The sequence below is a fragment of the Macaca fascicularis genome, chromosome 4 (assembly GCF_037993035.2).
Source record: "Macaca fascicularis isolate 582-1 chromosome 4, T2T-MFA8v1.1".
Classification (NCBI taxonomy): domain Eukaryota; kingdom Metazoa; phylum Chordata; class Mammalia; order Primates; family Cercopithecidae; genus Macaca; species Macaca fascicularis.
In genome coordinates this window covers 145,307,111-145,334,237 of record NC_088378.1, presented here as the reverse complement: position 1 = coordinate 145,334,237, position 27,127 = coordinate 145,307,111, and the positions used below count along the sequence as shown (strand labels likewise).

Here is a 27,127-nt window from a genome sequence, read left to right as displayed (position 1 = left end):
CGCACAGCCCCAAATCCATTAAACCTTGAGTAAACACAGCACATGTCTCTGCAAGCACAGGGTTGGGGGTGGGGTTACAGATTAACAGCATCTCAAGGCAGAAGAATTTTTCTTAGTACAGAACAAAATGGAGTCTCTTCTGTCTACTTCTTTCTACATAGACACAGTAACAGTCTGATGTCTCTTTCTTTTTCCCACAGAGACGGAGTCTCGCTGTGTTGCCCAGGCTGGAGTGCAGTGGTGCGATCTCAGGTCACCGTAAGCTCCGCCTCCCGGGTTCTCGCCATTCTCCTGCCTCAGCCTTCGGAGTAGCTGGGACTACAGGCGCCCGCCGCCACGCCTGGCTAATTTTTTTTTTTTTTTAATAGAGACGGAGTGTCACTGTGTTAGCCAGGATGGTCTCGATCCCCTGACTTCGTGATCCACCCGCCTCGGCCTCCCAAAGTGCTGGGATTACAGGCGTGAGTCACCGCGCCTGGCCGAGAAAAATAAATTTCTTTATAAATTACTCCGTCTCAGATATTCTGTTATAGCAGCACAAATGTACTGACGTTGCTTAAGGTTTTCTAGCCTTAAACGCTATGATTATTCAATTATAGCTCGTATCTTGTAAATTTGTTCTGAGACAGGCTGAAGAGTAAGTTCTTACAGGGGAACGTGAGGTTGTAATGAAAAAAAAAATCAATTTAGAAGAAAGCTTTTGTGAAAGAAGTTGAGGACTGTACCTACGTTAAACATGAAAATAACAAAAACAAAAAAATACCCTTATTCCTGACAATAAACCAAAATGTTCATTTGAGAGAAGGATCACCTAGAGGGTAGACAATAAAACCCTGTTGAAGGATATGTATGCTCTCTTATTCTCCTGTTATGAAATAAAATCCTCTTCCAGTCTTTTTCTATTTCTTGATGTCAAATATCCATTCAGGCCTACTATTTCTTATAATTTAATACCTACTAATAAAATTTCAGAACATAGCCTTGCAAAAAAAAAAAAATTTTTTTTTTTTTTTTTTTTTTGAGACAGGATCTAGCACTGTCGCCCAGGCTAGAGTACAGTAGCTCAATCTAGGCTTACTGCAACCTCCACCTCCCGGGTTCAAGCGATCCTCCTGCCTCAGCCTCCCGAGTAGCTAGGATTACAGGCGGGCCACCATGCCTGCCTAATTAAGAAAAAACTTTTAGTAGAGACGGGGTTTTACCGTGTTGTATTGGGCAGGGTGGTCTCGAACCCCTAGCCTCAAGTGATTCGCCCGCCTCGGCCTCCCAAAGTGCTGGGAATAAGGGCATGAGCAACCACGCCTGGCTATAAATTTTTATTTTTTTGTTTGAGACGGAATTTCGCTCTTGTTGCCCAGGCTGGAGTGTAATGACGCCATGTCGGCTCACAGCAACCTCCCCCTCCCTGGTTCAAGCGATTCTCCTGACTCAGCCTCCCGACTAGCTGGAATTGCAGGCATGCACCACCATGCCCAGATAATTTTGTGTTTTAAGTAGAGACGAGGTTTCCCCATGTGGTCAGGCTGGTCTCAGACTCACAACCTCAGGTGATCTGCCTGCCTCGGCCTCCCAAAGTCCTGGGATTACAGGCGTGAGCCACCGCGCTTGGCCCTGTAAAATCCTAATGAACAAAATCATTCACCAAAAAAAAAAAAAAAAAAAAAAAAAAAAAGTAAGGGCATGGTCTCTTCACAAAGATAGTCAAAGGATGTGATCTGATGTGTTAGATTTTCTCTTTCCTGTTCAATATGGGGTTTTGCATCTTAGTTTGTTTGGGCCACTGTAACGAAATATACTAAACTAGGTGACTAACAAGTAACAGGAATTTACTTCTTACAGTTCTAAAGGCTAGGAAGTCTAAGATCAAGGAGACACCATATTCTAGGTCTAATGAGGCTCACTCTCTGCTTCATAGATAGCGTCTTCTTGCAACTTCATATGGTATAGGGGGTGAACAAGCTCCCTCTTTATAGGGGTACTAATCCCATTCATGAGGACAACATCTTTATGACCTATTCATCTCCCAAAGGCCCCACATCTTCATACCACCACATTGGGGATTATGCTTCAACATAACTCTTTGTTTTTTTTGTTTTTGTTTTCAACATAAATATTTAGAGGTAACCATTCAGATCATAGTGGTACCAGTATCCAAAACTGCCACCAAATAGTTTGTTCTAAGTTAATATAATTGCAGAGAATCACTTGAAAAGGGTTTGTCCAATATCAGACACTGTTGAATATCCCATAGAAACATATCCATTCAGTGTGCAATTTTGATTCATTAGCTTATTTAGTTATATGTTGTGATGGTAACAATGCTCTATTTGGGCTGGGCACGGTGGCTTACACCTGTAATCCCAGCACTTTGGGAAGCTGAGGCAGGCAGATCACCTGAGGTCAGGAGTTCAAGACCAGCCTGGCCAACATGACAAAACCCTGTCTCTACTAAAAGTACAAAAATTAACTGGGCATGGTGGCGCCTGCCTGTAATCCCAGCTACTCAGGAGGCTGAGGCAGGAGAATTGCTTGAACCCAGGAGGCGGAGCTTGCAGTGAGCCCAGATCACTCCATTGCACTCCAGCCTGGACAACAAGAGTGAGACTCCGTCTCAAAAAAACAGAACAAAAACACAACAACCACAAAAAACGATGCTCTATTTGACATTTCTCTTTTTAACTGGTGATAAATACTTGTAAGAGTCTAAAAGGTACTAATATAATTTCTTTTGCTTTTTGTCCCACATGGTCTGACCAACAAAGAAAACTATGACTGCTGGATTAGCAAATAACTTTAGAGTCTGCTCATTTAAACAACATTTATATAAATAGTGTTAAATTGGCATCTGGAATTGTGTGTATAGTATTTCAGAATCTCACTTAGTAAGTCCTTATCAGGTTATATCTAGTTGTTTTATCTTGAAGTCCTCATTTTGAGAAGCCTGCCATGATACAGGAGGCCACTGGTGTAGCATAGTCACAGACTACTTGCCCAGGCCCATGGGTACTCCCTTCTGCCTACCCCTGACTTTAGCCACACCACAATATTTCTGCTATTTTGAAGGTGACACCCATTTTCTTATTGCCTAGAATGCTATTTGGCACTCTTCCCACTCCCACCCGTAATATTATTTATTCTGTGCTCCTTAGGCTTTTTATTCATATCTTTACTGTAGCATTTATCATCTTATAATGTGTGTTTTACTGATAATCAAATGAAGTGATTCTTTACACTATTTTTTTTTATGGGTGGACAATACATACATAGGATTCAAAATTCAAAGACCATAAAAAGGTTACAATGAAAAGATCATCCATCCATCCCATCCATCCCTGTCTCTAGGACGTCCAACTTTCTCTTTCCTCAGAGGCCACCACTGTTAGCAATTTATCTAGTATCCTTCCAAAAATATTTTACATTTATACACACACACAAACACACACAAAATTCTACTGCACATTATCCTGTATCTTGCTTTTTTTTTTGCATTTTACAGCAAATTTTGGAGATCATCCCATTATTAGTACCTGGAGAAGCCGTATAGTATACACTGGTTATGAGAAAAGAGAAAGACCTTCTTATATTGTTTTATATTGTTTCACACTCAGTACCTGATTTAAGAAAAAAACAAGGAAGTGAAACCAAAGACAGGCAGCCCGGCGCCAGGCCTAAAACAGGGCCTGGGTCTGTCTGGCCTAAACCTAATAGTTAAAAATCAACTCATAACTTACAAACCGATGTTATTCATAGATTCTAGACATTGTATAGAAGAACATTGTGAAACTCCTTGCCCTGTTCTGTTTCTCTCTAACTATCAGTGCATGAAACTCTTGTCACGTATCCCCTAGATTGCTCAATCAATCACGACCCTTTCATATGAAATCTTTAGTGTTGTGAGCCCTTAAAAGGGACAGAAATTGTGCACTCAGGGAGCTCAGATTTTAAGGCAGTAGCTTCCTGATGCTCCCAGCTGAATAAAGCCCTTCCTTCTACAACTCAGTGTCTGAGAGGTTTTGTCTGTGGCTGGTCCTGCTACAGTTATAAATAGGGATTCTGAAACCAGACTCTGGTTTTGAATCATGTTTTCACTACTTATCACCTGTTACCAACCTAAGTAACAAACGTAGAGGCTCTCTAAAGAAAAATATATTTATTTGGGAATAAAGCATTGTAATGGGAATCCATATGCTATAAAGTATATGTGTATTCAGGGAGGTAAAGGAAGACAAAGGTTTTTAAAGAAAAAAACGAGGAGGGTTACAATAACAAGGGCGATGCCAGTTTAAAGTTGGGAAGGCAGTTGTTCGGCAAATGGTCTTGTAGAAGTATTTTTTTGTGTAAGGTTTTCATGGCCTGTGTTTATGGTTGTGGCTCTTACCGTCTTTTGTGATAGTTTTTGTTATTAGGCATACAAGCATGAGAACCTTCTTTTTACGGCCTCTCTTGGTTCTGTGTGTCAGGATTTTCTTAACGTTAGTGATTTCATTTTGATTGACAACTTTCCTATTGTACAATTTCACACTTTAGGCAATTTAGTCAAGCTCTCTGAACCCCCATTTTATGATCTGTAAAACAGGTATAAAAATAGTAATTTATCATAAAGTTGTTATGAAAGCTAAATGATTTAATGTATGTAGAGAGCTTTTTAGGACATTATCTGGCACATAATAAGCAGTAAATAATTACAAAAAGAGCCTTCTTATTTTTTACTAGATAGAATGAGGTACTGTAATTTATTGCTAATCAGTCAAATTGCTTCTAGTCTTACACTACAAACAGTACTGCTGAAAGCCCCTGTATATGTTATTTTGCATATTTTCAAAAATAGTAAATTCCTAGGGGTGAAATTTCTGATGCAAAGATAGATTCATTTTAAAAATTTTGACAGGTATTACCAAATTTTCCTTTATGAAAGCACTACCAATTTGTGGGGCCACCAGCAATGATTGAGAATTAAGGTCTGGGAGACTTATTCAGGATTTCCCATACCTATAGCAGAATACTATGACTGGCCCATGGTGAATAGCAGATGCTTAAAAAATGTTAGTAAATTTGATGGTAAATAGTATACGAAAAACAGTTGGGTTTGGGTGACAGCAAGAAAAACTTTAAAAAATCTGCTTTGGCATCTTTTGCTAGCAGGTATTGACAATTAGGAGAAGGCAAGGTGCTAACTTTCACTGATCACTTTTTATTTATTTATTTTTTTTTTTGAGACAAGACCTGGCTTTATTGCCCAGGCTAGAGTGCAGTGGTGCGGATCTCAGCTCACTGCAACCTCCAACTACCAGGCTCAAGCCCTCCTCCCACATTAGCCCCCTAAGTAGCTGGGACAACAGGGGCGCGCCACCGCTCCTGGCTAATTTTTGTACTTTTTACAGAGCCGGGGTTTTGCTATGTTGCCGAGGCTGGTTGCGAACTCCTGGGCTCAAGCGATCAGCACGCCTCCACCTCCCAAAGTGCTTGGTCTGCAGGCATAAGCCTACCGCACCCAGCCCTGTAGTTTCCAATTTAGTCTGAATGATTAAAAAGGCCAGCCTTGTTTCCCTAGTGCTGTTTTTGGCTTTTACCTTGGGTCTTTTGTCGGGCCTTAAAATCATGTCTGGTTGCGCAACTGTGGGAAGGCATTGGGTAAAGGGGGCGCCACCGCAGTTGCTGCGCCAACATCCAGGTATCCCAAACCCACCGCCTGGCCGGGCGGTGTCAAACGCTTCACTGGTCTCATCTTTTTAGAAACCCGTGGATACTCAAGGCATTTCCGGATAACGTGATCCCGGGTGCGCTTGACTTACACGGAACAAGCAAAACGCAAGACACTGCTAAGGACCTAGTTTATGCCCTCAAGGGCCAAAGTCGGACCCTCTATGGTGTTGGCAGCTATATGCACGTACCTCATATATATTTCACTTGAAAAGGCTTTCAAAGAGCTTAATTAATTTAGCAGATAGACCAACAAAATGATTTATGATCCCTCGCCCCCAGCGTTCGGAAGAGCGAATCAGCTCTTCTTTAGATAATAGTGAGTGGCTCTGAAAAGAGCCTTTGGGTTTGACAAAGAGCTTGAGAATTTACTTGGAGCTGGTGTACTTGGTGACGGCCTTGGTGCCCTCCGACACCGCGTGCTTGGCTAGCTCCCCCGGAAGCAGCAGGCGCACGGCCGTCTGAATCTCCCTAGAGGTGATAGTAGAGCGCTTGTTGTAATGCGCCAGGCGGGAAGCCTCACCCGCAATGCGCTCAAAGATGTCGTTGACGAAGGAGTTCATGATCCCCATGGCCTTAGAAGAGATGCCGGTGTCGGGGTGGACCTGTTTCAGCACCTTGTACACGTACACGGAGTAGCTCTCCTTGCGGCTGCGCTTGCGCTTCTTGCCATCCTTCTTCTGGGCCTTGGTCACCGCTTTCTTGGAGCCCTTCTTCGGGGCGGGAGCAGACTTGGCCGGCTCGGGCATGATGAAATAATACTGGTAAGAAGAAAACAAGAACTTGGTCTCCTCTTTTTATATAATAGTTTATGTGGACGAGGTAGGGGGGAAGGTCTCTGCTGATTGGTGATTATCCTTGGATGACGTCGGATGCCAGTTTTGCCCAATCAAAATAGGTATCCTGCATAATTGAGTCCTATTGGTCTAAATAAAAATAAAACGTTAGCCAATCGAACAGCTTCCTTTTCGCGCCCAGTAGAGGCTATAAAAACCGCGTTTTTCTACTTTCGTTTGTCCTTTTTAACTGTATAGATACAGGCCTTTTGCCATGTCTGGGCGTGGTAAGCAGGGAGGCAAAGCTCGCGCCAAGGCCAAGACCCGCTCTTCTCGGGCCGGGCTTCAGTTTCCCGTGGGCCGAGTGCACCGCCTGCTCCGCAAAGGCAACTATGCCGAGCGGGTCGGGGCTGGGGCACCGGTGTACCTGGCTGCGGTGCTGGAGTACCTGACCGCCGAGATCCTGGAGCTGGCTGGCAACGCGGCCCGCGACAACAAGAAGACTCGCATCATCCCGCGTCACCTCCAGCTGGCCATCCGCAACGACGAGGAGCTCAACAAACTGCTGGGTAAAGTCACCATCGCACAGGGTGGTGTTCTGCCCAACATCCAGGCCGTGCTGCTGCCAAAGAAGACCGAGAGCCACCACAAGGCGAAGGGCAAGTAGAACGCTGGATTAGTTTGCAGCAACTCAATCCCAATGGAACCAAAGGCTCTTTTCAGAGCCACCTACAATTTTGTGGAAGAACTGAGCACTACTTTTAATATGATTTCTCGTCTTCGCCTACTAGTAAACCACTCCAAAGGTTAACGTACATCAGTCTTCGGTGACTTGGTTAGGTAGTGGCAATCTCATTAGCTTTTTAAAAAGCCTGGATAACGTTAAAAGTATTAAACCGCCTTCATCTTAAGTTTAACACAAGAAGATTTGGTTTTTCTTAATTTGGCATTATCCAAGTATATTATTCTATATGGTTCACTGTCGGGTTTTACTGACACTCAACCATTTTTAGATTGTTGGAAGCAAACATGACTGCTTTGGGGCCAAATGCATTCTTGGTCTTGGTGAATGACAAACCGAGCATTCGACGTTTAGTCTAAATCTAGATCAACGGCTTGGATTCTTTATTTCTGAGAAAGATCTCGAATCAGAATAATTAGATTGCACTTGAACATTAATGATTGAGTTGAGAGAATAATTTCTAATTAGATTAATTAGAACAGTTAATTATGGTGCCAGGTAGTTGTCTTTGAAGCATTTTCTGAAAATTCATTGAAATTAAAATTTCTCGAGCTTTCTCACCCCCAGCCACACAAATTGATTTCTTAGTAGAGAGATGACTATTAATTTGTTTCAGCATGGTAAATTCCACTTTTAAAATATCTGACTTGATGTTTTTAATCTGATTTAATAAATCAGATCTGGATGTACAAATGGAATAGATACTTAAGAGAAAATGAATTACGTTTCTAGAGTATTGGAAAAATACGTTAAGCTGTAATGGAATTACTTTGAACGCGAAAAGCTCACATAAGGTTGTTTCTTTGACATTTTTAGGCCTTGAATTTCTCACATGTGAATCAGCTTTTCTTGGTTAAAAAAATACAAAAGTTTTTAAAATTTAAGTGATCAAAAAATAGACAATTGAGGGGAGAGGTGTATATGGCTGTCTTGTCCAGTATTGTAGCCACTAGTCAATTGTAGAGTGATCATTGGAAATTCCATAGCATGAATTTTATATAAAATACACATTGCATTTGGAAAAGTTAGTGCCAAAAAGTGTAAAATACCTAACAATTTTAATTTTGATAACATACTGAAATATGTTGGCTATTTTTGATTAAGCAAAATATTAAAAGTTAATTTTTTCTTGCTTTGTTATAATGTTGCTCCTAAATGTAAATTACTTATATTGCTCTCATTTATTTCCACTGGAAATCACTGGTATAGTGAACAACTCTAAAGCGAAAATAGAAAATAAAATATGGAGGCCATGAACTGCTAAGACTGTCAGAGGAATTGGTGGACAACAAAAATTTGAGTCCTTGGCCAATCCGCTTACTGTTGGGTAGGCCTTCAGCATACTTTTTGTCCAATCAGCTTTAGACTCTCACTATAAATAAGCGGCTAGCTTTCTCTTTGTCCTTAACTGAATCTAGTTCTGAAAGAATGGCGCGTACAAAGCAGACTGCTCGTAAGTCCACCGGCGGCAAGGCTCCGCGCAAGCAGCTGGCTACGAAGGCGGCTCGGAAGAGCGCTCCGGCCACTGGCGGCGTCAAGAAGCCCCATCGCTACCGGCCTGGTACAGTGGCTCTCCGCGAGATCCGCCGCTACCAGAAGTCCACCGAGCTGCTGATCAGAAAGTTGCCTTTTCAGCGTCTGGTGCGAGAGATCGCGCAGGACTTTAAGACCGACCTGCGCTTTCAGAGCTCGGCGGTGATGGCGCTGCAAGAGGCATGCGAGGCCTACCTGGTGGGGCTCTTTGAGGACACCAACCTGTGCGCCATCCACGCCAAGAGGGTGACTATCATGCCCAAGGATATCCAGCTCGCACGTCGTATCCGCGGCGAGAGGGCTTGAGTCTCAAGGACTCAGATTACCCAAAGGCTCTTTTCAGAGCCACCCACTTGCGCGCTGAAAAGATCTGTTTCTCTGAGGAATTCTTCCTGGTACTTGTTTAGCCTATAGCAGATAGGGTCCATTTCCAGACGTTATATAATCTGTTTTGTAAGGCTCAGCCTATCCCTGTTAAAATGTTAGTTTTGTAAATCTTAACATTTAATAATCTGGGAGCTTTCCGCAAGCATTGGGTGTAGCCAAAAGTTCCTTTGTGTGTTACCCGCCCATCTCCGCAGCCCGGTTTTGACCGTAAGGTGGTTCTAATTTTCTGCCAACCTATACTGTAGTGTGTGTATATTCCTTGCCAACACGCCAAGAATAAAACTAAGGTTGAATTGAAGTTGGAAAAATTCAGGGTAATGTAGCTCATGCTGGCTAAAGGGAAAACATTCCCCTCTCCCGCCTCCCGTTTCCTAAGCAGTGTTGTTTTTGAAATTTTCAAGTCGAATTTTGGGCCTGCTTAAATCTCTTAAGTGTAGTTAATGACAGATGGTTTGGGGATTAAAAGTCGTCTGGAGAAAGCCCGCCAGAGAAAATTCCCTTTGAAGCCCCATATAAAAATATGTGTATGAGAGAAAGTGTTTTATCTGACTTCTGACAGTGGCTAAAACTTTGAACTGTCAGGAGTATCCAAAATTAACACTGCCTTGTAGGGAATTCTGTGGTAATTTTTTTGAGCACAGGATAAAATACTTGAGTCTTACTTAAATGTTACCTTCTCATTGAGGCTTTGTATGACTAAATAAAATCTGTATAATCCCCACCTAATTTTTTCACCCTAGGATTTGTCACTATATGCTGTACAATAGTTTGTTGATGTATTGCCTGTGTGTTCTAAAATACGGGCTCATGAGAGGAGGAACTTTTGTTTACTGGCATATCTCCAATAATATAGGAGCTTTTGATCAGTATTTGTTGGATAAATGAATGAATGCATGGCTATATAATAGTAAGGAAAGATAACCACATGGAAAATCTCAAATGAAAGAAATACATCAGCTTGCTAGATGTGCTGAAATCAGCTTCTTGTGGGCCATGAAAGCCCTTACCTCATCCATTCTTGTATTTAGAATGCTAGATTTCTATAACTTTTCTTCTGTGAGCTCTCTAGCATTCTTACAAGTATTCAAGACTTTCCCTGGCAAGTTGGCTTGTGTATGTGTGTTATCATCTCTGTCTCTCCTTAGCTTAGCTTGTGAAGGATGTAAGTGGAAAGATCATAGTATTTTTACACTGAGTTTTAAAAAGCAGTTTTAACTCTCTTGTTTCAGTTGGCTATTTATGTATCTTCAGTTATTAGAATTGGTTACATTCTTAATACACTTTTTTGGAAATTCAATATCAAGATCACTACTGCAACATTCACAATCTGCTCATCCACATCTTCTTGTATGTGGGTTCATGATTTCATTATTTCCACATATATGGAATTTAGAACGATAAGTAATTTATGATTAATATTTTACAAATTAAAATAATGCTTTAATACTTTTAATTGGAATCAACACCCTAAGCAAAACAAAATAGAGTGTTCCCCTCTCAGAAATTAGCTTTCTTCTGGAAAGGAAGATACACTATTTTGGAGAGAAGCAATGCCTCTGGGACACTTAAGTGGGGCCAACTGCTAAACTGATGGGTATTGTTGAGTGTGTAAGTAGTGAATTCCTTCTTTCTGTGCTGGGAAACTAACAGCTAGTAATAAATCAGGAAGGGCTCACTAATCAATACTCTTGCTGGCTGGGTAGGGCATCCTTTCCTGGAGATATGCAGCCAATATACTCCCAGTTAAATTTCCAGTTATGATTACATGAGGAATTATTTATTCAGGGGACGTGAGTAGTTCTAGTTATGTGGAAATGAATACTCTGTGTCTTTTCAAAACACTCCATGCACTAAATTACAATAGTCTGGTAACCATCCAACTAAGCTCGTTTGTCAGGAGGTCGTGACCAGCCTGACCAACATGGTAAAACCCCGTCTTTACTAAAAATACAAAAAATTTAGCGAGGTGTGGTGGCATGTGCCTGTAGTCCCAGCTACTGGGAGGCTGAGGCAAGAGACTCGCTTGAACGCGGGAGGTGGAGGTTGCTATGAGCCGAGATCGCGCCACTGCAGTCCAGCCTGGGCGACATAGGGAGACTCCATCTCAAAAACGCAAAACAAACAAATAAAAAATAAATTTAAAAAAGGACATAATTCTTGTGTCTGAATTTCCTGAGATGGCAAAACTCATAAGTGGCATAACAATCCTTTTCAAGGCCCAAAATAAAAGGACCTTGACATGCCCATACAGTAATATGGACAACAGGCCGGGTGCGGTGGCTCATGCCTGTAATCCAAGCACTTTAGGAGGCCGAGGTGGGTGGATCGCTTGAGTCCAGGAGTTGAAAACCAGCCTGGGCAATGTGGCGAAACCCCATATCTCCAAAAAATAAAAAAATTAGTCGGGCGTGGTGGTGTGCGCCTGTAGTCCCAGATACTCAGGAGGCTGCGGTGGGAGAATCGCTTGTGCCCAGAAGTGGAAGGTTGCAATGAACCGAGATCGTATCACTGTCCTCCGGCCTGGGTGACAAAGCGAGACCCTGTCTTAAAAAAAAAAAAAAAGATAACATGAGGAACTGACCTCACTATTCTCAAAATAGCCTTTGGCTTTTCTCAGAAGAGATATTTTTTCTGAGTGTAGGTATTCACCCATTAGTGCTCTTGGAATCAACTTAAGTATTCAGAACCATCCTTACTGTCAGTCATCACCACCTTGGACTACTATGCTTGACCATCTACTTATCCGGCAGTTACTAAGTATTTAACTCACTTACTAATTGTAGCAGTGTTTACAGGATACGTTTGTAACATAACACTCAGGTACGAAAAGGTTAATTACATACAGAATTAAACAAAAATATCAGAGCACATACAATGAAGTTAACTATTATTTTTTAACATGTTATTTCAGCAGTACCCTAACATATGTACATGTAATTATTGGGTCACTACAGAATATGTGTATGTTTGAAAGACCCTTAATTGGAAGGCTTCTAAGGCCAATTTTCTTTTTGTATTCCAAACTCTTGTAAGTGCCAAAATTAAAAATAGAAAACAAAATAAAACATGACAAGTGTATACATTGGTAAACATAAAACTTCATGTTTTTGTTTAAACATACCCATCAAGTAGCTCCTTTCCTAGAGGCCAGGAAATAGGGCTGAGAACTCTACCGTTTCCAATCTAGAGACTATGAAACTCTAGAGAAATATGTCTAGTAGCAATCCATATACTTTTCCTAGTAAGCATATTAAAAACTGAGTACTATACTACATTCCTTACAGCCCAGTTTCCCAGAATCATAAATAAAATCCCACCAGTATCTACTATGTAACTCCCAGTAAGATGCTGATTTTTGTCAAAGTTGTGTCCCAGTAAAATGCCTTTAAGATACTACAAACTGGCCTGGGACAGTGGCTCACGCCTGTTAATCCCAGCACTTTGGGAGGCCTAGGCGGGTGGATTACCTGAGGTCATGTGTCTGAGACCAACCTGGCCACCAAGGCAAAATCCCTGAAAATAGATGTTAGCAAAGGTACCTTGTTAATACCTACATTAAGGACTTAAAAAAAAAATCTTAAAATTCTGGCAACGTACACAGAGAGGTTAAAATTAAAACGGAAACGTCATGAGTGTGTTGTCGAGTGGTGAAGCAGCTGAAAACGGACTCGTGTCATCTTTTTATGATTATTAAAGTGGCTCTGAAAAGAGCCTTTGTTTCTATACGCTTTTCAACTCGGTCTTTACTTAGTTTTGTGGTGGCTCTCGGTCTTCTTTGGCAGCAGCACGGCCTGGATGTTGGGCAGAACACCACCCTGTGCGATGGTGACTTTGCCCAGCAGTTTGTTGAGCTCCTCGTCGTTGCGGATGGCCAGCTGGAGGTGACGCGGGATGATGCGAGTCTTCTTGTTGTCGCGGGCCGCGTTGCCAGCCAGCTCCAGGATCTCGGCGGTCAGGTACTCCAGCACCGCAGCCAGGTACACCGGTGCCCCAGCCCCGACCCGCTCGGCATAGTTGCCTTTGCGGAGCAGGCGGTGCACTCGGCCCACGGGAAACTGAAGCCCGGCCCGAGAAGAGCGGGTCTTGGCCTTGGCGCGAGCTTTGCCTCCCTGCTTACCACGCCCAGACATGGCAAAAGGCCTGTATCTATACAGTTAAAAAGGACAAACGAAAGTAGAAAAACGCGGTTTTTATAGCCTCTACTGGGCGCGAAAAGGAAGCTGTTCGATTGGCTAACGTTTTATTTTTATTTAGACCAATAGGACTCAATTATGCAGGATACCTATTTTGATTGGGCAAAACTGGCATCCGACGTCATCCAAGGATAACCACCAATAAGCAGTGACCTATTCTACTCCTAATTTGCATAATAGCGTTTAAATAAAGAGGACGAAACAGCCCTAGGATTGTTGTCTTCCGTTTTTCACCATGCCTGAACCACTAAAATCTGCTCCAGCCTCTAAAAAGGGCTCCAAGAAGGCCATTAACAAGGCTCAGAAGAAGGATGGCAAGAAGCGGAAACGCAGCCGCAAGGAGAGCTACTCCGTGTACGTGTACAAGGTGCTGAAGCAAGTGCACCCCGACACCGGCATTTCCTCCAAGGCTATGGGGATTATGAACTCCTTTGTCAACGACATCTTCGAGCGTATCGCCGGAGAAGCGTCACGCCTGGCGCATTATAACAAGCGCTCGACCATCACTTCGAGGGAGATTCAGACGGCCGTGCGCCTACTGCTGCCCGGGGAGTTGGCCAAGCATGCCGTGTCGGAGGGCACCAAGGCCGTCACCAAGTATACCAGCTCCAAGTGAGCCCCTCGCTGCAGTTACAGGTCCGCTCTGACCCACACTCCAAAGGCTCTTTTCAGAGCCGTCCACGTTTCTCAAGAAAGAGCCAGTTCGCTGTTAGCTTGTCTCCCCTTGGGTACCCTTTTTAGGACTCGCTTCGTGCATATAAATGTACACATACATGTGTTTTTTTTTTTTTTTTTTTTTTTTTGAGGTGGAGTCCCACTCTGTTGCCCAGCCTGGAGTGCAATGGCACGATTTCGGTTCACTGAAATCTCCACCTTCCGGGTTCAAGCGATTCTTCTGCCTCAGGCTCCCGAGTTGCTGGGACCACAGGCGTGTGGCACCATGCCTTGCTAATTTTTGTATTTTTAGTAGATAGGGAGTTTCGCCATGTTGGTCAGACAGGTCTCGAACTCCTGACCTTAGGTGATATACACTTGCCTCCTCCCAAGGTGTTGGGATCACAGGTGTCAGCCTCCACGCCCAGCCCAAAATATTTTAGAGGATTATTAGCAAGTATGAGTGACCGTGGCTTAGGGAAGACAACCCCCCAAGACCATGAGAAAGTGGTTCTGAGGCAGTCAGAATGCAACTGTTTTATACATTTTAGGGAAGCAGAAGTTATAGGTAAAGTCATAAATCAATATGTGGAGGGTTAGACCAGGCGCGGTGGCTTACGCCTGTAATCCCAGCACTTTGGGAGTCCGAGGCGGGCGGACCACTTGAGATCAGGAGTTTGAGACCAGCCTGGCCAACATGGAGAAACCCCGTCTGTACCAAAAATACAAAAATTAGCCGGGCATGGTGGCACGTGCCTGTAATACCAGCTTCTCAGGAGGCTGAGGCAGGAGAATCGCTTGAACCCGCAGATGTGTTGCAGTGAGCCTAGCAGTGATTGTGCCACTGCACTGTAGCCTGGTAAACAGAGCAAGCCTCTATCTCTAAATAAATAAATAAATAAATAAATAAATAAATCAGGTAAATCAAAGAAAATGAACTGGAAAAAATAATTGCTCTTAATATTACTGTGAATACTTAGTGAGTGTTCTGTACATGTGTTATAATTAAATTGCCAGAAATATTCTAGTTATGCTTAAATCAATTTTTAAAATTGTGAGAAAACTCATACCTGTAAAGATTAAAAAGGCATCTGCACTGAGATTGCTTTTCCAGAGCCTTTGAATCCTCACACTTCTTTAAAGAAACCCAACCTGAAAAATATTTTCTAACACATGTGTGATTTATGCTAGGAATTTCCAATTTAGGATTCTATTCAATAAATTATCATAATGTTAGCAAAGACATATAAATGTTAATGGAATAAGTAAGAATAATATGTTCAAAGAGTGAAGCATATTTACATAATTCCTAACTTTTACTTTTGGTTGTCTATTGAAACTGTAGAATCCAAAGGAAAACTTCCCCTTTGTCCTCTGAAGGTTTGGTGAAAAATCAACATACAAAAGGCAGATTAATAGGAGAAAAAGCATACACATTTATTAATGTGCATAGGGGAGAATCAGTGATTACTGCCTCCCCCTCCCCCCCATGCCCCAAGCAATAGAATAGAGATAATTACATACCCTTTTTCTTAGGGAAAAGGGAGATGGGTAACTGTGGATTATTTTAGAGGGTATTAAGTGATTTTTAGGGGAATTCAATAGACTTGAATAACATATAACAGCCTAGGACAAAGTCTGTTTGGCCCACAGACCAGACAACGGTTTGTGACAAAGGTTTGTCTCAGTGTGTTGACAGACTTCAGTCTTCTTGCAATATGAGTTTTCAGTTAAGGAAGACTCAGAGAAGGGACCAGAGGTAATTGCTTTCTTCTTTAGCAGGTCTATACTTTAGAGAGCTAAGGGAATTTCAGAGAACAACTTCATTTTGTTATTTCAGATAGAGAAATGAGAGACAGGAATAGGAGGAAGTTCAGAAAGACCTTCAGGATTTTTCTTCAGTTCAGTATGTCAAAACTCCATATTTTGGGGAATCGGTTTCTGAGCCCCAACAATACAATCTCATTAGATGAAGCATCTATTCTTGATACATGAGTATCATGTTAGAAAAAAAGCTCAAAAGATTTTTTTAAAAAATTAGGCTGAGTGTGGTGGCTCATGCCTGTAAATCCCAGAAATTTGGAAGGTTGAGGCAGGTGGATTACTTGAGGTCAGAAGTTTGAGTTCAGCCGGGCTAATATGGTGAAACCTCATCTCTACAGAAATACAACGATTAGTAGAGTGTGGTGGCATGCTCCTGTAATCCCAGTTTCTTGGGAGGCTGAGGCAGAAGAATTGCTTGAATCCAGGAGGCAGAGGCTGCAGTGAGCTGGTATCACACCACTGCACTCCAGCCTGGCGACAGAGCAAGACTACACCTAAAAGAAAAGAAAAGAAAAAAAGTAGGAAAATACTTTCCAGAAATCTTGGCAAAATTGTTTATTATTATTATTTTTGAGACAAGGTCTCACTCTGTTGCCCAGGCTGGAGTGCAGTGGCACAATCACCGCTCACTGCACCTTGGCTTCCCCAAGCCCAATCAATCCTCCCAACTCAGCCTCCTGGGTTGCTGGGACTACAGGCACAGGCCACCACGCCCAGCTAATGTTTGTATCTTTTTTGGTGGAGACAGTGTTTCACCATGTTGCTGCGGCTGTTTTCAAACTTCTGTGCTCAAGTGATCCTCTTTCCTCGGCCTTCCAAAATGTTGGGATTACAGGTGTGAGCCACTATGCCTTGCCCCATTTTTTTTTTTTTTTTTTTTTGAGACGGAGTCTCGCTCTGTCACCCACACTGGAGTGCAGTGGCGTGATCTCGGCTCACTGCTGCAAGCTCTGCCTCCCGGGTTCACGCCATTCTGCCTCAGCCTCACGAGTAGCTGGGACTACAGGCTCCCGCCACCACGCCCCGCTAATTTTTTTGCATTTCTAGCAGAGACGAGGTTTCATCGTGTTAGCTAGGATGGTCTCAATCTCCCAACCTCGTGATCTGCCCGCCTCGGCCTCGCAAAGTACTGGGATTACAGGTGTGAGCCACTGCGCCCGGCCTGGATTCTCTTTTCCGGTAGAGATTAGCTTTTTCTGAGTGAAGGGTGGCATGACACACCACCCCAAAATATACCACACTGACATAAAGATTATTTGAGTTGAGGGCCACTGAGAAGAAGCAGATACAAGAAAACTCTGCCCTCTCCCTATTTGCCTAAAAGCAGGACATAAATGTGCAGAAGTGTCGCTTCTCCTCTCTCTACCAGAGAGGACAAAAAATAATCACCAGAGAGGACTCGTCAGCCTAGAGAGGGCACCAGAGCAATCTGCATAACAACTTTACTAACCAGCCTTTATCTACCATTAGTTTACTATACATTTGCCTTCCCACAATTTGTTACTCCTACAGACTCAAAATCCTTTTCCTTTGTCTTTTAATTTCTCTAAAAACTTATTGATCTTATTAAAGATGCTGTATATAAACTGGAGTTTTAAGTCACATTTTTAATTACTCATTTCTAGGTACTCCCACTTGTGACATGTGCTGTACACATGTTAATAAACTTGTTTGTTTTTTTCTTCTTAATGTGTCTTTTGTCACAAGAGCTCTAGCTGAGAACTCAGAAGTGTAGAGAGAAAATAATTTTTTCCTCCCACATGAGGCTTCCAGGAAAACCAGGTCTTCCTGACAAAATTAATGACATACTTTGACAAACTTTCTACTCTCTTATCTTCTTGATTTTCCAATGTTTTTCTTTCATATCTTAAATCTGATTTATGATATGAATGTATGTCTTGATTTTAACTGTATGTATAAACATATTCTCTTTATTGTTATTGTGATGATGTTCGAAGTGGGAAATGAAGAACCCGCCTCAAAAAGAGTCTTCAGCCAGGCACGGTGGCTCATGCCTGTAATCCCCGCACTTTGGGAAGCTGAGGTGGGTGGATCATGAGGTCAGGAGTTTGAGACCAGCCTGACCAACATGGTGAAACCCTATCTCTACTAAAAATACAAAAAAATTAGCGGGGCCTGGTGGTACGCACCTGTAATCCCAGCTACTTAGGAGGTTGAGGCAGGAGAATCGCTTGCACCAGGGAGGCAGAGGTTGCAGTGAGCTGAGATCCAGCCATTGCACTCCAGCCTGGGCAACAGAGTGAGACTCCGTCTCAAAAAAAAAAAAAGTCTTCATTTGATTATATTTTATTTTTATTTTAGCTATTAATATCTTCTAATAGCTGTTTTAGAAGTTATATCAAAACATAAAACTCTAACCCTTTATTCAAATATATTAGAAATGTAAATGACATAAGAATTGTTAAGTACTTTATTTGGACTAGTGCAAATAGCATAAATGTGAATTTAAATCTATACAAAAAGTTAAGTAATTGAATATCAGTAAAATATTAATCAATAAATAATACATATAAATTATATATGTATGACTAGTGAGATCTTACTAAGCTAGTCTAGCCATTTTGCTCAATTATCTCCATTATTTCCTACAGCTTCCTGTGGAGTAACTCTTATTGTCTTTACTCTCATTATAAAGATGAGGAAATTAAGACTTAAACAGCAAAAGTGTCTGCAATGAAGTCACAATTTAAGTCTAGGTTTGTTCCATTGCAGAGGCTGAGTTCCTCACTATTCTCCAAAGTAAATATCTACATGAGAACACTGAAAAACAAAGAAATTACATTTTAAATTGTGTCAGGATTACAGTTTCTTTAGAGTTAAAAGAATTTCACAGTGTATCCATGCATGTAAAAAATATTAAATATGTGAAAAGATGACTATTTCAATAGATAGATATCATAAAGTTAATAGGATAATCTTTGGACTGTGATTTATATTTTTCAGTTTCCCTAATCTGAATTTCCTAAATTTTTAACTACGTACATGAATTGCTTTCTAATTATTTGGACACCAACTGATTTACTACAGTTCAATTCAGGCACTAATTATTTGGAGTTAGCTGGACCTCACCAGTTAAAGGGCACATTTCCCAACAAGACTATCCCAACTTCAGACACCAGCTGCAAGTGGGGTTCCCAGGCCACTTGCTCTTCTGAGCAACTGGCTTCAAATCCAGGGATTCCCACTACCCCTTCATGTTGAATAATTTGCTAGAATGACTCATAGAATATAAAAAGTGCTATCCTTATGATTATAGTTTTATCGTAAAGAATACAAATCAGGACCAGTCAGATGAAGAGACACATAGGGCAAGTCTTGGAAGGGTCCTGAAAGCAAAGCTTCTGTGCCATCTCTATGTGGAAGCAGCAATCACCTCCCTAGGATATCTATGTGTTCACAAACCAATAAACTTACTGACCTTGGTATTCAGAGCTTTTATGAGGGTTTCATTATGTAGGCAGGATTGATTGAATCCTTGACCGTATGATTGAACTTGTTGGGGCCGAGGGAAAGCTTTCCCTTTGTACTCTGAAGCTTCACTGAAAATCCTGTCAAGAGGCAGATTAATAGAAGAAAAGGCATACACATTTATTTAACATGTACACAGGAGCCTTCAGAATGAAGACCTAAAAATACAGGGGAAATTGTCCATTTTTATGCTTAGGTTCAACAAAGTATGGATACCTATGTAGAAATATGATTGGACATAAGGAGTATGATCTAATGCTAAGAGACTGAGTGGGGAAATCCAGCCAGGCCTGTCTAGATTCTTGGGCTGTCTGTGCAGTATTTCTTTTGTACATGGAATGGTGGTCTTACAACTTACAGTCAAACAAAGTAAGTTAAATAATTTCTTTGTGGCCAGTTTTTACAGGAAAAAATAAAGTTTATAGGTTTCTTTTTTCTTTTGTTTTCTTTTCCTTTTTTTTTTTTTGAGATGGAATCTTGCTTGGTTGTCCAGCCTGGAGTGCTGTGGTGTAATTTCAGCTTACTGTAACCGCTGCCTCCCAGGTTCAAGAGATTCTCCTGCCTCAGCCTCCTGAGTAGCTGATATTACAGACGTGTGACACCATGCCCTGTTAATTTTTATATTTTTAGTAAAGACAGGGTTTCACCATGTTGGCCAGGTTGCTCTCGAAGTCCTGACCTTAAGTGATCTGCCTGCCTTGGCCTCTCTAAGTGCTGGGATTACAGGCATGAGCCTCCACACCCAGCCTAAACAAGCTTATATTAAAGATGACAATTTATTACTTATAAACAAATCAATAAATCTTGCTGAGTAACTAGTTCATTAACTCAAGACTCAATCAACAAAACCAAAAGTAAATTCTGAATGTAACACAGAATTTAAAAACCATAATACTCAATGATGGTAAACATACACAAGAACAGTTACTGCTGGCAAAAGTGAATGGAATAAAACTTTTGAGGAAAATGTAGTAACAGTCATCAAAATACCTTAAAATCTGCATCCTTTGTGACAAAACACTTCAATTCTACATTTTCCTCAGGAAGTAAATTTTGTACAGTTCTCCTTTAAAATAGGAAAAAGAAAATTAGAAAGCACATTTTGCTAAATACTAGAAATATTGTTAAAGTGGACCTAGAAAATTCCTATGATGGAATATTAAGGAGATATAAATTACTGCTTTTAAAAATTTTCCTAATGTGAATTTTCTAAACTTTTAACTGTGAACAAAGATTCCCTTTTGCAAACCATCTTGATTAAATTATAGACAGAATAGAATTTTGGTAATAGTTCCGAGTATGTATAATATTAAAGGTGGTACTTAATCAGCAGGGAGAAGATGAATTATTTAAAAAATCTTGTTGATTAATAAATTCCTAGGGAATTGGTTAACACTTTAGTAGGGAGAATTCAGCAGGAGAAATAATAAGCAGACATTAAAATCACTTTTTGTAAACTCTTTAGATAAGGGAAATTGATTAAAATAACAGCGCGAAGTTGTAAAATGCCATATACTGCATACATATTGTAGGAAAAAAATGTGCATTTATCTGCTCACCAAAATATCTTATTAGCTAGGAGTAGAGCTCTTTGTGTGATGGGAAAATGGGGATAACAGGCTGTTGTTAGTGTACTGGTTTTTTTTTTTTTTTTAAATATGAATATATAAAAAAAGAGGGTCTCCTAAAGTGTAAGTGCTACCACGCTGGGCTAATGTTTTAATTTAATTTAATTGTTTTCTTGGTAGAGATGGGGGTCTCACTATTTTGCTCACGCTGATCTCAAACTCCTGACGTCCAGGTACACTCCCACCTTTGCCTCCTAAAATGGTGGGATCACAGACGTGAGCCACCGAGCCCGGTCACTTTTTTGTATTGCCCACAGTGTTGATGTATATCTTCTGCGTTCAAAAGCAATTTTTTAAAGCCTTATAACGTGGTAACAAAATAGTTTGCACATTACAAAATTCAGAACACGGAAACAAGAAGCTCGCCTTTTTTCCCTATTTCGGTTTGGCCCTTTCGATTTCCCCTCCCTCACCGGGGCGGGACTTCCCGCCGACTTCTTTCAGGTTCTCAGTTCGGTCCGCCAACTGTCTTATAAAGGCGCTGCCTCAGACCAGAGTCCTCACAAGGCGTTGTGTACGACTCGTCTTGCTCGTCATGTCTGGCCGCGGCAAAGGCGGGAAGGGTCTTGGCAAAGGCGGCGCTAAGCGCCACCGCAAGGTGCTGCGTGACAATATCCAGGGCATCACCAAGCCGGCCATCCGGCGCCTTGCTCGCCGCGGCGGCGTGAAGCGCATCTCTGGCCTCATCTACGAGGAGACCCGTGGGGTGCTGAAAGTCTTCCTGGAGAACGTGATCCGGGACGCTGTGACCTACACGGAGCACGCCAAGCGCAAGACGGTCACCGCCATGGATGTGGTTTACGCGCTGAAGCGCCAGGGTCGCACCCTCTACGGTTTCGGCGGTTAAGCGTCCTACTCTACCAAGAAAAGGCCCTTTTCAGGGCCCCCACTTTCTCAGTTGAGGAGCCGTGATGCTTGTTTGCCCAGATTCTGTTTACTGTTTGTCCGCACCTGCTGAGTTTGCCCTATCGGAGCATGCGTCCCTCCCTAGTCGCTGTAAGTAGGTATCAGTCACTAATAGCTTTCCAGTACCAGTAAATACAATACTCAACACAGCTTCTTTCAGGTGTTCCAGGGCTTACTGACATGGGGTGTCGCGCAGACCGTAGTGCAGTGTCATGGCTCACTGTAGCCTCCCGATTAGCTGGAACCTCGCGCGCGCCACCACGCAACGCTGTTTTTCCAAAGACCAGGTCTGCGTATGTTTCCCAGGCTAATTTCAATATCCTGGCCTCAAATAATTGTCTCGCCTATACCTAGTGTTGGCATTACAGGAGTGAGCCACCACACATGGCCACGATACTCTTGTTGAGGTTTTAAAGTTAGTTATATTTAAGTGCCAATTTTCGAAGTATAGCTGGGGAAGAAAGTCAAGCAGTTGTTACATGTTTCTGGCACTGTAAATCCAACTGCTGAACACAAGACCTTCTTATGCAACAACCTTTAATCCGTGAACCGTAAATAAGTTTAGTTTATCGGTTTTGGCCCAATTCTTGAGAAAAGTGAGAATTTGAATCCTTGAGTAGAAATATGTAGCTACTCAGTACAACAAAGAATGATCACAACAAAGACTAACTTACCCTTTGTTACTGAACGTGGGTCAGAGCTTTACCGCTGAGAATTCCTCAGCCTTTGAGTGTTCTCTTATTTACAATTGAAGTTGATAAGATGGTATTAAAAGTGAGATTCCTAAGTAAATTTAAAGGCCTGAAGGAGCAGTGATTAATGGGAAGTGCTAATAAGTCATATTTGAGGTTATCCAACCCGAGATTCTGATTTAATTGGTTTAAGGACACCATCACCTTGTAGGTTAGATTTAAAAAATAATAATTGCATTAAGGAAAGAAACTGTTAGTATTTAAACAGAAAATTTTCCTTCCTGATTCTTACATGCTGTCACTTAGACAAATCTCTGGTCTACATGGCTGGATCTCTTTCTGCTAAATTCTGTGATACCCTGTAAAAAAGAACTGAGATTAATAAAACGGTAGTGAGAACACAGGGAAAGATAAAAATCATAGCAAGCCTATCCAGTCATGCTGTAGTCATCCTCATAAGGATAGGGAAGGATCTTGCCTTTCATTTACCACACAGAGTTCATTTACCACACAGAGTTAAAAAGATAGGATACTATAGGAATAATGAAGATGTCTCCACTGGCAAAAACTGTGTGAAAAAATGCCCTTGACACAGGTCTTTCCTATGGCTTCATAATAGACAAAGATTTGATTACACAATTGCTGGCTGAATCTAGAATACTAAAATGTGGCTGTTAGAAAATGTTGCTGTCTGGGCCTGGTGTCATGCCTGTAATCCCAGCAATTTTGGAGGCCAAGGCTGGCAGATAGATTTAGGCCAGGAGTTGGAGACCATTCTGGCCTACATGGTGAAACCCCATCTCTACTAAAAATACAAAAAATTAGCCAGGCGTGGTGGCGCACGCTTGTAATCCCAGCTACGCGAGAGGCTGAGGCTGAGAATCGCTTAAACCTGGGACTCAGAGGTTCCAGTAAACCGAGATCACGCCTCTGCCCTCCAGACTGGGTGACAAGAGTGTCACACACACACAAAAAAAGATTGCTCTTACCCAGGGATGATGGTCAGATGCAATTACGGGTTATGGGCCTGGCATAAATGAGTAATGCTAAGTGTTTCACACTAAACAAACTATTGTCAGTGTCCTAAGTGCTTTTTATTTACCAATTCATTTACACTTATTCTTTGTCTTTTTTTTTTTTTTTTTTTAAACTTTTTGTGGTAAACAGGGTTTCACTACATGGCTTAGGCAGGTCTCCAACTCCTGGGCTCAAGCTGTCCTCCCACATCTACCTCCTTAAAAGTGGAGATTACAGGCATGAGCCACCTGGCCCAACTCATTTAATCCTTACAACAACCCTTAGAGCTAGGAACTATTTTTATCATCATCACATAATTGTTTACAAAAATACAGAGGCTTAGAGACTAAGCATATGCACCTCACCCCAAGATCCCACGACTAGAATATGATTGTTACAGATTTGATTGCAAATAATCTGCTTCTTATGACTGTGCTTAAATTTTTCACCATGTCACATCGCTTTGGTGGTGTAAAGTTATAAAACATTTACGTCTTAACTTTAAAAATGTATTTTTGGCCCAGCGCGATGGCTCATGTCTATAATCCTAACACTTTGGGAGGATGAGACAGTCAGATTGCTTAAGACCAGGAGTTCGAGACCAGCCTGAACAACATCCTGAGACCCCTTCTCTACTAAAAATACACAAAAATTAGCTGGGCATGGTGGCTTGCATGTATAATCTCAGCTACTCCGGAGACTGAGGCACCAGAACCACTTGAACCCAGGAGGCAGAGGTTGCAATGAGCGGAGATCCTGCCATTGCTCTCCAGCCTGGGTGACAGAGTAACGCTCTGTCTCAAAAAAAAATATATATATATATATACATACACACACACACAGATATACATAGTTAAAATATATATATTATTTTTTACATCTTAAAGAGAAACGTTATCATTTATATCCAAAAAATTTATTTAGGCCCATGTAGCAATTCCAGATCTGACAAATTTTTGGGATTTAAAACTGTTTTTCATGTAAAATACAATATTTTTCCCTTAACAAAACTTCAAGTTAAAAAAAAAAACTATAATTTAAATTCCCCTATGGTAATTACTTGGACTACAAAGTTTTGTACTTTTGCTTTAACTGAATCAATGCCACTATTATTGTCCTTCCAGATCTTTTGATATCACCAATTACACATCCATCATTTTCATGATCATAACGAGTGACTGAGCCTCACCAAAAAAAAAAAAAAAAAAAACTTTACTCACTGGATTTCATTTATGAATTTAAACTTATAAAGCTCTTTCAATAAATCAAGTATCCAATGCCAGATGAATGGATACAGAAAATGGGGCATATATACAATGGAATACTACTCAGCCTTAAAAAAATGAATCTTGTCATTTCTTACAACATTATGCTAAGTAAAACAAACCAGGCACAGAAAAACAAAAACAGCATGATATCACTTACATGAGGAGTCTAAAAATGTTGAACTCAGTAAAATGGTCCCTGCCAGAGAATGAGGATGGAGGTATAATGGGACTCAAGAGATATAAATTCTGGAGATCTATTTTAAAGCATGGTGACAATAGTTAATGTACTTTATACTTGAAAATTGCTGATAGTAAGCTTTAAATGTTCTCACCAGAAAGTGAGATGGATGTTAAGCTCGATGTAATCATTCCACAATGAATGTATGTCAGATCAGATTGTACATGTTGTAATTTGTCATACGTTAATGAAAGTGGAGAAAAGTAAAAAATTCTCTTAAAATCCCTTAAGAGGCCGCACGTTAGGAGGCCGAGGCGGGCGGATCACGAGGTCAGGAGATAGAGACCATCCTGGCCAACATGGTGAAACACCATCTCTACTAAAAACACAAAAATTAGCTGGGTGTGGTGGCGCGTACCTGTAATCCCAGCTACTCGGCAGGCTGAGGCAGTAATTGCTTGCACTCAGGAGGCGGAAGTTGCAGTGAGCCGAGATCGCGCCACTGCACTCCAACTCGCTGACAAACATTAAAAAAAAAAAAAAATACTTGTGGATTTAGGGGTTTTTCAAAAACCATTTCCGATGACCATTGTCAAGCTCACTACAGGGACTACAACAGTTACTGGTACTGCACATTCCCCATTACGTAAACAAGCTCATGAATTTTGAGCAAATTTAGACTGCATTACAACTCGTAATTAGTTCTACCAACGGTGACCGCGGGTGAATGACCACGTGTGCCGCCGTCTTAAGAAAACTGCTCGCCCCAAAACTGACTTAGAAGCAAGCAAAATTCCAGCCCTACCAAATCCAGTGTTACCACTCCTCAGCTGAGAAAGTAGGGGGGCCCTGAAAAGGGCCTTTTATTGATAGGAAATGACGACGCTCAGCCACCGAAACCGTAGAGGGTGCGACCCTGGCGCTTCAGCGCGTAAACCACATCCATGGCGGTGACCGTCTTGCGCTTGGCGTGCTCCGTGTAGGTCACAGCGTCCCGGATCACGTTCTCCAGGAAGACTTTCAGCACCCCACGGGTCTCCTCGTAGATGAGGCCAGAGATGCGCTTCACGCCGCCGCGGCGAGCAAGGCGCCGGATGGCCGGCTTGGTGATGCCCTGGATATTGTCACGCAGCACCTTGCGGTGGCGCTTAGCGCCGCCTTTGCCAAGACCCTTCCCGCCTTTGCCGCGGCCAGACATGACGAGCAAGACGAGTCGTACACAACGCCTTGTGAGGACTCTGGTCTGAGGCAGCGCCTTTATAAGACAGTTGGCGGACCGAACTGAGAACCTGAAAGAAGTCGGCGGGAAGTCCCGCCCCGGTGAGGGAGGGGAAATCGAAAGGGCCAAACCGAAATAGGGAAAAAAGGCGAGCTTCTTGTTTCCGTGTTCTGAATTTTGTAATGTGCAAACTATTTTGTTACCACGTTATAAGGCTTTAAAAAATTGCTTTTGAACGCAGAAGATATACATCAATACTGTGGGGAATACAAGAAACGACAAGAAATTAAGAAAGTACAACCTGTTATCCCATCACACAGAGATCACTAGTGCTAGTTTATAACGTATTTTGCAAAGCAGTTGCACATATTTTTCCAAGAAAATGTATACAGTGTTGTATATGGCGTTTTGTAAATTCCTTATATTGATTACAGTTTAATCAATTTCTATTAAAGAGATAAAATAGTGTCTTTCTTAGGAATTATCAATACAGTTTTAATCAGTTCCCCAGCAATTTTTTAATCCGCTGTATTTTAAGAATAATGTTTTCAACATTCAAAACAAATTTATTTTTTCTCTATGCTTGGGACCAATATTGAAATTTGTATGATTTATTACACCAAACTTTAAATTTTTATTACATTAATATTTAAAACTGAATTAGAGGTCTCATGATTTGGTACTGCTGGTCTCCTCATTATTTCCTTTCCAAATTTCCTAATCTGTTTCACCAAGGTTTCTTGGCAACTTTGGAGACCTTTTGTGAAGTTTGAATAAAAATCTCTTTGAGATTTTGATAATAATTGCGTTAGCGTTAAGACTTATTTGGAATAGAATTAATATCCTTAAAACAAGTTCTTATAAGTAGAAAATTGGTGTTTGTAGGTTTTGTGTGTGGGGCGGGCGCTTTTTTTGGGAGGG

General features: G+C 41.6%; 7 protein-coding genes across 7 annotated transcripts; 4 read left to right on the top strand and 3 right to left on the bottom strand.

The window, feature by feature from the left end:
• Window positions 1-4,070: 4,070 nt before the first annotated feature.
• Window positions 4,071-6,471, bottom strand: LOC102117144 (histone H2B type 1-C/E/F/G/I). Its single transcript, XM_015449769.4, has one exon. The coding sequence runs from the start codon at window positions 6,447-6,449 to the stop codon at window positions 6,069-6,071; it is 381 nt and encodes a 126-aa protein (XP_015305255.2). The 5' UTR covers window positions 6,450-6,471; the 3' UTR covers window positions 4,071-6,068.
• A 244-nt stretch (window positions 6,472-6,715) lies between these two features.
• LOC102118097 (histone H2A type 1) lies at window positions 6,716-9,433 on the top strand. Its single transcript, XM_015449763.4, has one exon. It carries the CDS (start codon window positions 6,751-6,753, stop codon window positions 7,141-7,143), a length of 393 nt encoding a protein of 130 aa, XP_015305249.1. The 5' UTR covers window positions 6,716-6,750; the 3' UTR covers window positions 7,144-9,433.
• LOC102117721 (histone H3.1) lies at window positions 6,716-9,433 on the top strand. Its single transcript, XM_074038675.1, has one exon. The coding sequence runs from the start codon at window positions 8,647-8,649 to the stop codon at window positions 9,055-9,057; it is 411 nt and encodes a 136-aa protein (XP_073894776.1). The 5' UTR covers window positions 6,716-8,646; the 3' UTR covers window positions 9,058-9,433.
• Window positions 9,434-12,750: 3,317 nt separating this feature from the next.
• On the bottom strand, window positions 12,751-13,303 carry LOC102118091 (histone H2A type 1-J). The gene has a single exon (XM_005553740.4). The coding sequence runs from the start codon at window positions 13,266-13,268 to the stop codon at window positions 12,882-12,884; it is 387 nt and encodes a 128-aa protein (XP_005553797.1). The 5' UTR covers window positions 13,269-13,303; the 3' UTR covers window positions 12,751-12,881.
• Window positions 13,304-13,546: 243 nt separating this feature from the next.
• On the top strand, window positions 13,547-14,004 carry LOC107129594 (histone H2B type 1-M). Its single transcript, XM_015449770.3, has one exon. It carries the CDS (start codon window positions 13,567-13,569, stop codon window positions 13,945-13,947), a length of 381 nt encoding a protein of 126 aa, XP_015305256.1. The 5' UTR covers window positions 13,547-13,566; the 3' UTR covers window positions 13,948-14,004.
• Window positions 14,005-21,428: 7,424 nt separating this feature from the next.
• LOC107129595 (histone H4) lies at window positions 21,429-21,815 on the top strand. Its single transcript, XM_015449771.3, has one exon. It carries the CDS (start codon window positions 21,462-21,464, stop codon window positions 21,771-21,773), a length of 312 nt encoding a protein of 103 aa, XP_015305257.1. The 5' UTR covers window positions 21,429-21,461; the 3' UTR covers window positions 21,774-21,815.
• Window positions 21,816-25,826: 4,011 nt separating this feature from the next.
• On the bottom strand, window positions 25,827-26,218 carry LOC102117020 (histone H4). Its single transcript, XM_065543117.2, has one exon. The coding sequence runs from the start codon at window positions 26,183-26,185 to the stop codon at window positions 25,874-25,876; it is 312 nt and encodes a 103-aa protein (XP_065399189.2). The 5' UTR covers window positions 26,186-26,218; the 3' UTR covers window positions 25,827-25,873.
• Between the last annotated feature and the right edge of the window lie 909 nt (window positions 26,219-27,127).

What these genes read in the sequence shown, in the direction of transcription:
- LOC102117144 (XM_015449769.4), bottom strand. Translation starts at nt 6,449, where the DNA reads ATGCCCGAGCCGGCCAAGTCTGCTCCCGCCCCGAAGAAGGGCTCCAAG.
- LOC102118097 (XM_015449763.4), top strand. Translation starts at nt 6,751, where the DNA reads ATGTCTGGGCGTGGTAAGCAGGGAGGCAAAGCTCGCGCCAAGGCCAAG.
- LOC102117721 (XM_074038675.1), top strand. Translation starts at nt 8,647, where the DNA reads ATGGCGCGTACAAAGCAGACTGCTCGTAAGTCCACCGGCGGCAAGGCT.
- LOC102118091 (XM_005553740.4), bottom strand. Translation starts at nt 13,268, where the DNA reads ATGTCTGGGCGTGGTAAGCAGGGAGGCAAAGCTCGCGCCAAGGCCAAG.
- LOC107129594 (XM_015449770.3), top strand. Translation starts at nt 13,567, where the DNA reads ATGCCTGAACCACTAAAATCTGCTCCAGCCTCTAAAAAGGGCTCCAAG.
- LOC107129595 (XM_015449771.3), top strand. Translation starts at nt 21,462, where the DNA reads ATGTCTGGCCGCGGCAAAGGCGGGAAGGGTCTTGGCAAAGGCGGCGCT.
- LOC102117020 (XM_065543117.2), bottom strand. Translation starts at nt 26,185, where the DNA reads ATGTCTGGCCGCGGCAAAGGCGGGAAGGGTCTTGGCAAAGGCGGCGCT.